At 46.7% G+C, this 12,091-nt stretch overlaps 1 protein-coding gene across 1 annotated transcript in view; it reads left to right on the top strand.

The window, feature by feature from the left end:
* Window positions 1-12,091, top strand: part of USP34 (ubiquitin specific peptidase 34) — a 600,284-nt gene that overhangs the window by 63,790 nt on the left and 524,403 nt on the right. The window contains exon 2 of the mRNA XM_082250967.1: window positions 7,527-7,614. Coding sequence (XP_082107093.1) covers window positions 7,527-7,614 — 88 coding nt within the window. The remainder of the gene's footprint in view (window positions 1-7,526; window positions 7,615-12,091) is intronic.

Genomic DNA, 12,091 nt, shown 5'->3' with positions numbered 1-12,091 from the left:
GCATGTGACACCCAAGTATGCCTCTGTGGCAATACTGGTCCATGCGTCTGTGGTGAGAGCTATTTTGGATTTCACATCTTTGATTGACGCTTTCAATCTTTCAAAATTCTCCTCATATTTCTTCTCCATCAGCTTAGTGAAATGGGACCTGGAGGGAAGTGTGTATCCTGGGTAAAATGTGCTGATCATCTCACGAAATCCTTGACCGTCTACAATAGAAAGAGGTCTCATATCTTTTACAATCATGTTGAATATGCTATTGGTAAGTGTAATGGCCATTTGGGGTGTGCAAACAGTGACATCCTTTTTATGAAAGAAGAAATCTTGTACACAGCTTTGCCTCTTCCTGAGAAAAACAACAAACACAATAATAATAATTAATAATAAATCATAATTAATAACATTACCAATTTACACATGAAATCTATGAATGCTCAGCCTCAATGCTAACAATAATACTGTATTTCAAAGAGGGTACAGGGTAGTAAATCTGCATAATATTTGAAATGAACTGAATGTGATAATTATGTTTTGATTACAATATTGTATTTTTTCTAGTAGAAAAAGCAGAAGTTTGAGATATCCATGCTTCCATGGCCAATGTTGTAATTATTGCATAACGCTGCAGTGCAGTCAGTGCAAATGTTGTTGCTCTCTGCGTATTTTGGAAGAAAAGCATGGCATCTCAGGTGTGCTGGTCAGATCATTACACATGCCCTGAGGTATTCCCAGATCAGCAAGACAGACAGGGCTGTAAAGTGCCTTGTACATTTAAAAAAAATGTGAGCTGGCCACTACAAACAAAGCCTAAAGCCCTGGCCCGGCCTGAGCAATGGGCATAATTATTACCTAGCAGCTAGCATAAAATATGTAATACTACTTACAAAGATGGCTCCTCCTTTTGAGGTCGGAGAGCGCCGGGATGCTTTCTTCTGAGGTGCTCGTACATAGCAGTTGTGCTACCATGGTACGCCATTTCAGTTTTGCAAAGGGAACAAAGGACCATTTTATCTGGGCTCTGTTGAAAGAATTCCCATACCCTTGATGAATCATGATCGTGGTCTCACCGCTTTTTGAGGTAGACTGCTCGAACTTTCTCCGTCAGGAGCAGAAGCCGCCATTTACACGCGCGCGAGTGGTGTGACGCGTCGGCGGCTTTCACACACGTCGACACATTTTCGTAGTCGACGTAATCGATTAGGCCGACGCATAGTTGCAGCCCTAATAGATATATAGATATAGGAGTGGTTAAACCTGCAGAAGGACCAGTGTGCATCTGATATCCCTCCGCCTGTGAGCCGGATCTATACAGGTAGTAGTGGCTCCGTTCTGGTAAAGAACAGCTGAGCCAGGAGTCTGATACAGCAGAGAGACGTGGGGGTAGCCCGGCAGACTTTCAGAACCGAAATATACAGTATTTTAAATGACCAGAACAATACAGTGTGTATGCGATACCGCGATATATCGCATTACCGAAAACCGGCATATCTCTACTGGCCATACACTATACGAAAAATCGTCCGAAATTCAGTCATTTCGACGGTTCGTTTTGTTTTTTCGCCCAGTTAATGGGCACAAATCGGTAATTGTGATGTTTGTTTTTGAGCTGAACGAACGATAAATTAAAAGGTTATTGTGTTTCTCATCCAAACTGTTTACACCAGGTAAATGTGAAAAACGAACAAAAAAACTGATACATTTATGTCCATTGAGCGATCTTCTCAGTTGTTACATGATGGCATGGTTTGTTTGCTCTCACAGCGGAGTGTTCGTTTTTCATATAGTGTATGGCCAGCATAAGAACTTACTTTTCAACAGTAAAAAAAACTTTACGGTTTTCTTTTCTTAATAAATTGCAACTTAACAGAAAACAAACGTTTGTACCACCTATGTACAACTTACAAAAGAGTTCTATGGAAAGGACCTTTTTCTCGTCGATACCAGAGGAGAGGGAGAAAGGAGTGGGATGGAGAAGGGGCGGTCGTGTTCAATTTATTAATGCGGACCCGATTTTTGCCACATTTGGCAGGATAGCCTCTACTACTAATTAACTGACACCTCTAGTGAATAAACTGCATATCCCACAATCTCTGGATCTTTCAGTCTCATGGCCAGCTTCTACTTTTTCCCCTATATCCTCTGTCAAACTGGCGGCCATCCAGCTGTTGCGGAACTAAAAGTCCCATGAGGCATTGCAGGGCTGACAGTTACAAGCATGACTCCCACAGGCAGAGGCATGATGGGACTTCCGCAACAGCTGGAGGACCACCAGTTTGACACCCCTATGTAAACCATCCCTTCTTGGCCTAGGATCAGCTGCTGTTCAGCCCATGGGCATCCGCAGAACTTTTTTCAGGGGGGGGCATCATTTTAAGGTCACCCGTGCTCCACCCCTTTTTGACAATGTCATGAAGGGGAGGGGCTTAGTCATTATCAAAGCGCAGGCATGCAAAGGTTTGAGAAACCTGATGCAAAAGCTTAATAGAAGGATCAATCTGCCATTGTCTGATTAGCAATTTCTAATCTTTTTTTGGTTTACACTATTGAATGCACCACATTATTTATACACACATAATCAGGATCCCAGGCGCAGCTGGTACTTGTAGTCCCCCCCCCCCCCCAGGCTGTATAGATCTATTCACTATAATATTAGATGTCATATGTCTGTTTTACAATTAGAGATTAGTGACTCCATAAGAAAAGCAGACAGGAGGACCCCAGGTGCAGTTGGTACTTGTAGTGCACAGTCTGTACAGATCTGCTCAGCCTCATCATGGTATTATATAACAGCAGTAGATGTCTAATGTCTTATGTGTGCAGTACAAAGGGAGATCTGGGGCTCTATAGACTGAGCAGACAGGATCCCTGGTGCTTGCAGCTGGTAGCCTGATACCTGTAGTCCTCGGCCCAGGCTGTAAAGATCTGCTCAGCTCACTATAATATATATAACAGGCAGCACTGCAGGCCAGCAATAGTTCATGTATGTCACAACATGGATGGATGTCAGTATTTATTATTGATTGTTGCAGGCAGCTGGTACCTGTAGTCCTCCAGGGCCCAGGCTGTAAAGATCTGCTCAGCTCACTTATTAGCACTATATATAATATTTAACAGGCAGCAGGCCAGCAATAGATGTACTAGTAATAATAATGTCACTCACTCACATCACCTGTAGTTCTCCAGGGCCCAGGCTGTAAAGATCTGCTCAGCTCACTGACACCGCTGACATCCGATTTTGCTTCCTTTCCGTTTTTTTGTAACGGAAGAAAAATAGGGTTCTGTTCTGTTCCAAAAAATGGAACAGAACTGAAAGGAAGAAAATCGGATGTCAGCGTATGGTATTCCGCTGACATCCACAATGCCATAGAATTACATTATGTCCGCAAATCATCCGCAAAAAAATAGGATGATTTGCGGACACACGGAGCGGCCGTGTGAAAGAGCCCTAACAGGCAGCAGGCCAGCAATAGATGTACTAATAATAATGTCACTCACATCACCTGTAGTCCTCCAGGGCCCAGGCTGTAAAGATCTGCTCAGCTCACTCAGCACAGCACTATATATATTATATTTAACAGGCAGCGACGCCCATGGGCAGCAGGCTGGCCAGCAATAGATATACTAGTATTATACTAGTATATCTATTGCTGGCCAGCCTGCTGCCCATGGGCATCACTGCCTGTTAAATATAATATATATAGTGCTGTGCTGAGTGAGCTGAGCAGATCTTTACAGCCTGGGCCCTGGTACTACTGCTGAGGTGACATCCATCCATGTGACTCAGATTGTGAGAGTGACATTATTACTACTAATACTAGTAGTATTAGTAGTAATAATGTCACTCTCACAATCTGAGTCACATGGATGGATGTCACCTCAGTAGTATGACAGACAGTAATTCATTGTCAGTGACAAGACAAGAAGACTCACTTTCACAGTTTCACTGTTACTCTCTCTTCACCGCTCAGGTGGTCACTGGGCACACTCGTCGTGGGTGTCAGACTGACAGGTCACTCACAGGCACAGCAGGTGGTGAGGTGAGGTGAGGTGACTCTCACTCTCTCTCACTCTGATTCTCCCGGCCACAGCGCTGCCTTTCCCGCCTCCTCTCCTGTCACGCACGCTGATTCTCCTCTCTCTCCTCCGCGGGCCGCAGCTCCGCCCCTTGCTGAGCTGACTGACATCAGCAGCAGCCAGCAGGGAATCCCCGGCCCGCCCCCTTCAGCTGTCGTAAGGGCAGCAGAGGACCGAGGCCGAGTACTGAGAGAGGAGGTAGCCAGAGCCGGCGCGCGGATCAGCGCTGCGCTCGTGCGCTGCTACGGCAAAAAGAATGTGAATGACAGTGATGATATGCAGGATTCCAGGGGGGGCACTCGCCCCCCCTTGCCCTCCCTTGCGGACGCCCATGGTTCAGCCCCCTCCCCCACCAGTCTGTGAACAGCTGCCCCTCTCCTTTCCTTTTCTCATGGTCTATAATCCCCTCCCAATCTGCCTCTTCTACCAGTTTATGGTCAGCTTGATTCTCCAGGTCCTGATAAGTAAATTTGCAACCCCCTCACCCAACAATCCCACTGCTTTTACAGGAAGAGGTGTTTAGGAATCATTCATGCTGCAAAAAATTCAGTATACTTGTATTACAGCAGTAGGATACAGGACAAGTCTATCTGATACCAACCAACGGAAATTCCTTTTTTTTTTTTTTTTTTTTTTTTTTTCTTTCCTTTTTTTTTTTTACACAGCAACCAACATACCACCAATTGGTTTATATAGTATACATTTTTATTCACAATTTAAAAAAAACCTCTACATTATAGCACAATTGCCTTACAGTGGTGATACCCAATACCATATAACAATTCACATCACACAGGATTCAGTAACAGTTTGAATACGGAGAGGGAAATCTAACACGTTTCAAAAATATCATCTTTAGGGATCTATACACTGAACAAAATTATAAACGCAACACTTTTGTTTTTGCCCCCAGACTCAGACTTTTTCTACGTACACAAAAGACCTATTTCTCTCGAATATTGTTCACAAATCTGTCTAAATCTGTGTTTGTGAGCACTTCTCCTTTGCCGAGATAATCCATCCACCTCACAGGTGTGACATATCAAGATGCTGATTAGACAGCATGATTATTGCACAGATGTGCCTTGGGCTGGCCACAATAAAGGCCACTCTAAAATGTTCACTTTTTCACAGCACAATGCCACAGATGTTGCAAGTTTTGGGGGTGCGTACAATTGGCATGCTGACTGCAGGAATGCCCACCAGACCTGTTGCCTGTGAATTGAATGTACATTTCTCTACAAGAAACCGTCTCCATTTCTCTACAATAAACCGTCTCCATTTCTCTACAATAAACCGTCTCCGAAGGCGTTTCAGAGAATTTTGCTGTACATCCAACTGGCCTTACAACCGCAGACCATGTGTAACCACACCAGCCCAGGACCTCCACATCCAACTTCTTCACCTCCAAGAGCATCTGAGACCAGCCACCCCGACAGCTGCTGCAACAATCTGTTTGTGCAGAAATTCTTTAGTTATGCAAACTGTCAGAAACCGTCTCAGGGAAGCTCAACTGCATGCTCGTCGTCCTCATCGGGTTTTCAACCTGACTGCAGTTCGAGTGGGCAAATGCTCACATTCAATGGCATCTGGCACTTTGGAGAGGTGTTCTCTTCACGGTGGAATCCCGTTTTTTTTTTTTTTAGATCTTGGAGTTCAGCTTATGAAAAACGGGGGCAAAAACAAGTGTTGCGTTTTTTTATAATTTTGTTCAGTATATATCCCCACCCTGCTAAAAAATGCTACAAATTGTTTACATTAGTCATCAGCTCAACTATAAGAAATAGATGTACTCACAACTAGAATGTGCCAATGCTTAAGTGTCTGCCCAGGAACATCCTCCTACAGCAGGCATCACTAAATGGCGGCCCGCGGGCCAAGTCCGGACCCAATCAATGTTCTGTCCGGCCCCGCAGCGGTCGCGCCATTTAGGATCTGTTTTTTCCCTCTGCCGCCGCTGCTGCAGCTGCAGCTCTGTCTTTACAGAGCTAACATCGGAGGAGCAGCGCAGTGATTCACGGAGGACAGGGGCTGGTACAGTTAACTGATTGGTTGCTAGAACTGCCCTGTATTCTAGCAACCAATCAGTTACCTGGGGCAGGTCCCGCCCTCCGTGCATCCCTTTGAGCACTTCCGATGTCAGCTGCTGTGCCTCCGATGTCAGCCACGCTGCCCTGTTTAAGGTAAGACAGGGAAGAGGCACTGCAAATGTAAAAGGGGAAAAGAGGGGGGATATCGAAGAGACAGAAAAGTAAAGGAGTGATACGGTATGAAGGGGGATGGGGTTCTACAAAGGGGGGTGAGGATTAGAATGTGAAGGGGGGCTGGAGACTGCAGTGTGAAGGGGGGTTTGAAAAAAAAGGAGATGAGCACAGGAATGTCTGAGGGTGCTATAAAGGGGGTGAGGACAGGAATGTTAATGGGGGGCTGGGGAACTGCAGTGTGAAGAGGGGCACAATAAAATGGGGGAGGATAGTTATATGAAGGGGGGTGCTATAAAGAGTATGAGGACAGGAATGTGAAGGGGGGGCTGGGGACTGCAATGTGAAGGAGGGGTACTATAAAGGGGGCGAGAACAGGAATGTGAAGGGTGGGTGATATGAAAGGGGCTTGGAATTGCAATTTAAAGTAGGGGGTGATATAAAGGGGGGCCGCTAACAAAAATGTGAAGGGCTGAGGACTGTAATGTGAAGGGGGGATGATGTACAGGGGGACTGAGAACACTGATGTAATAAAAAGGATTGTGATGTGAAGGATTGTAGACTAGGTTCACATTATTGCGTAACGCGTGTAGGCGGCCCATTTATTTCAGTGGGCTGCCTTGTAAGCAGAAACGCAGAAAAATAAGTCCCTGACCTTTTTTTTTCTTTTTAATTGCGCCGTACCAAGCTGCATGGTACTGCGGCACCATGTGATGTGGCACTCGTAAAGACGCGCCATGTTTGCGCATTGTGCAGAGGACGGTGCCATTGAGATCCAAACATATGATTCGGACCTCGGTTTGAAGAAAATTTTACCTACTGGACCTTCATGAATTTTAATTCATTACCCCTGTCCTACAGGAACATAAGACACCCATTAAACAGGGCCATATATATATATATATATATATATATATATATATATATATATATATATATATATATATATATATATATATATATATATATATATATATATATATTATAATGTATAATATAAATATATATATATATATATAGTGTGTGTGTTCAAAAAAACCTTTTAATGCAGAAAAAATAAACCTGAATATTGTCTATCTGATACCTAGGTCTTTCTTCTTATATTTATTTTTAGTGTGCATTGGGGGTTGAGAGCTTAGTCCACCCATTGTGACTATCCAAGCATAATCCTAGCGAGATATTGTTGCTGTAGTTTGTTAATGCATAATATGCAAAGTTCTTTAATGTGCTTTTTTTTTTTCTTCTTTGTAGTATCTGACACTGACAACAGTGATGAATTACAGCTCAGAAAAGAACATGCACTTAAGATATTCGCTTATATTAATTCCTGGACACAAAGGTAAGCTCCTATTTGGAATAATTGATTTGTTTTTCTTGGTTGAATTTTCTACTTTCAAGAATACCCTATCAACTAGGATGGTTTGCTTTTGTTTTCATTCAGCCAGGCTGGACAAGAAAAAAAAAAACAGATTTTCTCTTCCGTTCATTGACACACAGCTCCATATTCTTCACCATAGGGTTATGCTGCCCTCTACAGGAATGGGACTAGGCAGACAACACAAAAGCTTGGCTACATCCCGTGGGCTGTCCTCAGCTAGCATAATCCCCCCTCTCTGCTTGGAGATACTCAGTTTTTTGTTTGCCTAGTTCAGGAGTAGGACCTAGTCTCCCTGCCAGGCCCTAGATCCTGGCATTTTTGTCTCTTTTTGCGCTTTGTTTTTGGATCCCGTTTCTTTTCTGTGGAGATCTTCTAGCAACTGCCGGGCTGAGCGACGGGCTGGACTATTGCAGTTTCAGTGGTCTCTTCAGCCCGGCCAGCGAACCTGTGCAGGCCGTAGCTCTGCGCTCGGTCAGCCACAACATAGCCCCACTTAACAGGGGCTGGCCTGCGAGTTAAACGTCTCGCAAGGTCGCATATGACCGGGTCATGGCCTGTGTCACAGCAATCCTTCTGGCCGACCGCTCCACCACTTCGGTGGCGAGGAAGTTTCTGTCTTGGGAGTATTAACCACACGCTTTGGATCTGTAAGTAAAGGTTCCCTCCTCTCCTTCCCTAGATATGGTGTGTGGTGCGGGTACTCCCTGGGGTGATTGGCCCCGCCGGGGTTCTCTTTCCCCCTCCCCAGAGTGGAATTGAGCTGGCTTTGCACATGGGGGGGGGGGTGGTTGGTGCCCAGGCTGTGAGGTCCCCGTGGAGCGCTGTCCCCCTTCGGTGGGCCTGCTGTGGGGTGGGTGGCCACAGCTGGAGGGCCTGGGGGGCAGGTAGCCCAATGTCCGCGGGTCCGAGTACCACGTCGTCAGGCAGGCCAAACATTTAAGCCGTGGTTTGGCGGCCTACTTGCTGGAATTTGTATTGGGCAGCCCCAGGCGCAGCGGCTACAGCCGCCATTGTACCCTGAACAACTGTCTTCCCTCTGCGGGTTTCCCCTGGATTGCGCTCTTGCAGCAGGGCGGCCGAAAAATGTAGGTCCCCGGCTTTGCACCCGAAACTTTCTAGGCCGTGGTTTAGAGGCCTAATAGGCTCCCCCTTCTGGTAAGGCGGCTCTGGGCGGGGGACAGGGTTCCAGGCAGGTTTTGCTGCCTTGGTTCTGTGAGGTATATACCTTTCCCAGTGGGTATGGCCCCCCGCATTAGCAGCGGGTGGCCTCCCTTAGGGGGGTTTGTTTTGCGCCCTCCTTATAAGGGCGTCTGCGGGCGACCCTTTTTCGGGGTCCTCTTGCTGGTCCCCCCTTTGCGGGCCACAGTTGGTGCCCCCTATTGGGGGCTTAAATTGCTGACCCCTGTGCGGGGTAAGGATAGCATTGGCTCAGCGAATGCGCCCCCCCCCCCCTCCCCGGTCTCCTCAGATCCTGCATCTGGTTTGGTCGCTGCTGATAGAACCACCCTGGGTCCACGTTTCCCTGACTTGTTAGACAGTTTGTCTGCGATGCATCTTTTGGATGCGGTTCCGGTGGGGCTCCAAACTATCGGTCTCGGCGGTGGTGCTTAGGCGTATTTTGTGGCTGAAGTGTCACACATCCGAAATGGCCCTGGCTGAATTTCCTTTTTAGGGCGAGCGCCTGTTCAAGGCTACCCTGGATGACCTTATTAGGAGTCTGATTGGGGGGGTTTAAGGAGTACCTTCCTTAAACTGGGAAGGGAAAGGTGGCTTGCCCTTGCTCTACTCACTGACTAGAACATATATTGAATTGAGGGAGTTTAAGAAGCTGCAGATAGTTTCTTCTACTCTTATTGAGGGCGCTACTATTCATCCATGCTACAATATAGCTACGTATACAGATAGGTTCGTTCATTTGATCTAGGGACAACTGTTTGGCCTTTCTTTGTTGGGACCCCTGTGAATTTGGAATCTTTTTGGTGGCACTAGTATTCCCATCACGAAAAAGTAGGTGCAGCAGAGCTACACCGCAGCCCTTTCTGCGCCATTTCCTTTCCCTATTTTGTACATCTCTCTGATTTTATCCTACACGGCTTTTTCAATATTGGGAACTTCTAAAGTGTATAAGAAATTACACAGCTCCATACTCTAGTCTATACCCCTGAGGAAAGGTGTTCTCACCTGAAACACGTCGAGTTTTGGAGATTCAATTTCCACTGAAGTTCCACCTATCTGGATGAGCACTTTGTACCAGCCATGTTTCTTTTATTGTTTGTATAACTGTTCGTCCTATCAATACTTTTTTCATGAAATGTGAGGTGTCATTTTATGATTTATAAAATAATTGTTCCAATATTTAGATGAATAATTGCCCACATAGTCCCACCCAAGAATATGGAGCTGTGTCTGTCAGTGAATGGAGGAGAAAATAGGATTTTTGTACTTACCGTAAAATCCTTTTCTCTGAGTTCATTGACAGACACGGCTCCCACCCCTCTCATGAATTTTTATATGCTTCTGTTACTGCTGGTTACCAAACTGAGTATCTCTAAGCAGAGAGGGGAATTATGCTAGCTGAGGACAGCCCATGGGGCGTAGCAGACCTTTTGTGTTGTCTGCCTAGTCCTACTCAGAGGGCAGCATAACCCTATAGTGTCCGTCAATCAATGGTGAGTACAAAAATCCTATTTCTCTAGCGCTCATCGACAGACGTAGTCCTCGGTGATACACCACCTTCGGGTTATGTTACCTCCGCAGGAGCAGGACTAGACAGGAAATTAAAAAGCTCTGGCCACACCCTAGGGGCAGTCCCAGAGGGTATATCCTCTCTCTCTCTGCCTCAGCAAATCAGTTATTTTCTGTCTAGTTAGGAGTAAGGACCTAGACACCTTGCTGGGATCTTAGGTCCTGGCAAAGATTTTTTTCTTAAAAAGATTTTTTTAGACAGCTTTTTTCTCCAGTGTTCCTGTGAGATCTTCAAGCAAGAAAGCTGAACTGGGCGACGGGCTGGATGTTGAGATCCGGTGGTCACCCCAGTTCAGCCTACGAGCGCGTGCAGGCCATAGCTCCGCGCTGGGTCGGCCGCGACAAAGTCCCATTAAAGGACTGTCCACGCGAGTTAAACGTCTCGCCGAAACGCCAAAGACCATGAGTCACGGCGTCCGTATCGGTCGACAGCCCTCCCGCCCCGGTGGAGAGGGGTACTGTCAGGAGTTGGTGCCCGCCTGGTTCCGGTATGGTGAGTAGTATGTTCCCCCTTTTTCCCTGACGGGTTTTGTGGTGAACGCGGGCCCCTCTCTGTATGGTAAGATAGAGTCCTTTCTATCCTATAACATGTCACAAATCCTCCTACTTTGAGTGTGATTTATGTGTGCAAAGCCAGGAGGCTTGGCTTGGGAGCTAACAATCTATTGTATACATATTTTAAAGATGTAATCTGTGGCATTCTGGGAATCTTATGGGTTAAGTATAAGCTACTTACCAGTCAGAAGCCACGGACATGTAGACTGCCTTCCAAATCAGATCTCCAGCTAATAGCAGGCCTCCCGAACGGCCACGCGGTCCGCCAGGGCCGGTACCGCCAACCACGCCATATCCCCATGCAGAGAGAGTGTTGTGTGCCCTGCAGCACACCGCTATTCAGTTTAGGCCGCCGCCATTTTTTTTGCTGGATCGCACGAGCCGCCATTTTGGCGTAGCCTCGTGTCTCCAGCATGGGGGCGGCCATGTTTGAGGTGATCCTACACCTCGTGGAGCTTGGGGGAGGCGCCGGAAGGCGTGCAGAGGGGCGGAGCCGCCTCCTTTCTTCCTGGGCAGCCTGCCAAGAGACTTCCTGTTTGTCAAGACAGCGCTGTAAGCTGTTGCAGTTTAACTCTGAGCATCAAGTGGTGAGCCTGGGGGTCTATCTCTCTCTCGATCGATAGGGATCCCAAAGCAGGTAACACTAAGGGGCTTTTTGTGGCGCTGGGGGTCAGAAAAGAAAAAAAAAAAAAAAAAAATTTTTTTCTTTACTTTTGAATTATATTATCCAGGAAGTAACTGGAGTTATTATGGACCCTGCCACACATATTCCCCCACCTGTTTCCCTCGAGGGGGCCTCGGGACCTGCCGGTGCACAGAGTATAGAGTCATTTACAGCAATTTTGGAGTCTATGGTGGCTCGGGTGGAGGCGGCCTGTCAGGGACGGGGGTCTAGGAAGCGACCCCCGCCTACCCCTATACCATCTGACACCTCTGACTCAGATTCAGAGATGGTCACGGCAGTTGCAGGTTCCTCTGCAAGGGCTGTTATCCCAGGTAAAGCCCCCTCAGACAGTGAGGAGGACGCTTCTTCTCTTGCTATAATTCAGGAAGAAGCATTGGTGGACGCACTAGTTGTGGCAGTGCAAGAAACCTTAAAACTTGAGGCTTTACCGGCAGAGGCAACTGAAACAGAGAG

The sequence above is a fragment of the Pelophylax lessonae genome (genome assembly GCF_965119305.1).
Source record: "Pelophylax lessonae genome assembly, chromosome: 3".
In the NCBI taxonomy this organism is placed as follows: domain Eukaryota; kingdom Metazoa; phylum Chordata; class Amphibia; order Anura; family Ranidae; genus Pelophylax; species Pelophylax lessonae.
The sequence above is the reverse complement of the archived record's forward strand: the minus strand, read 5'-3'. Positions and strand labels throughout refer to the sequence as shown.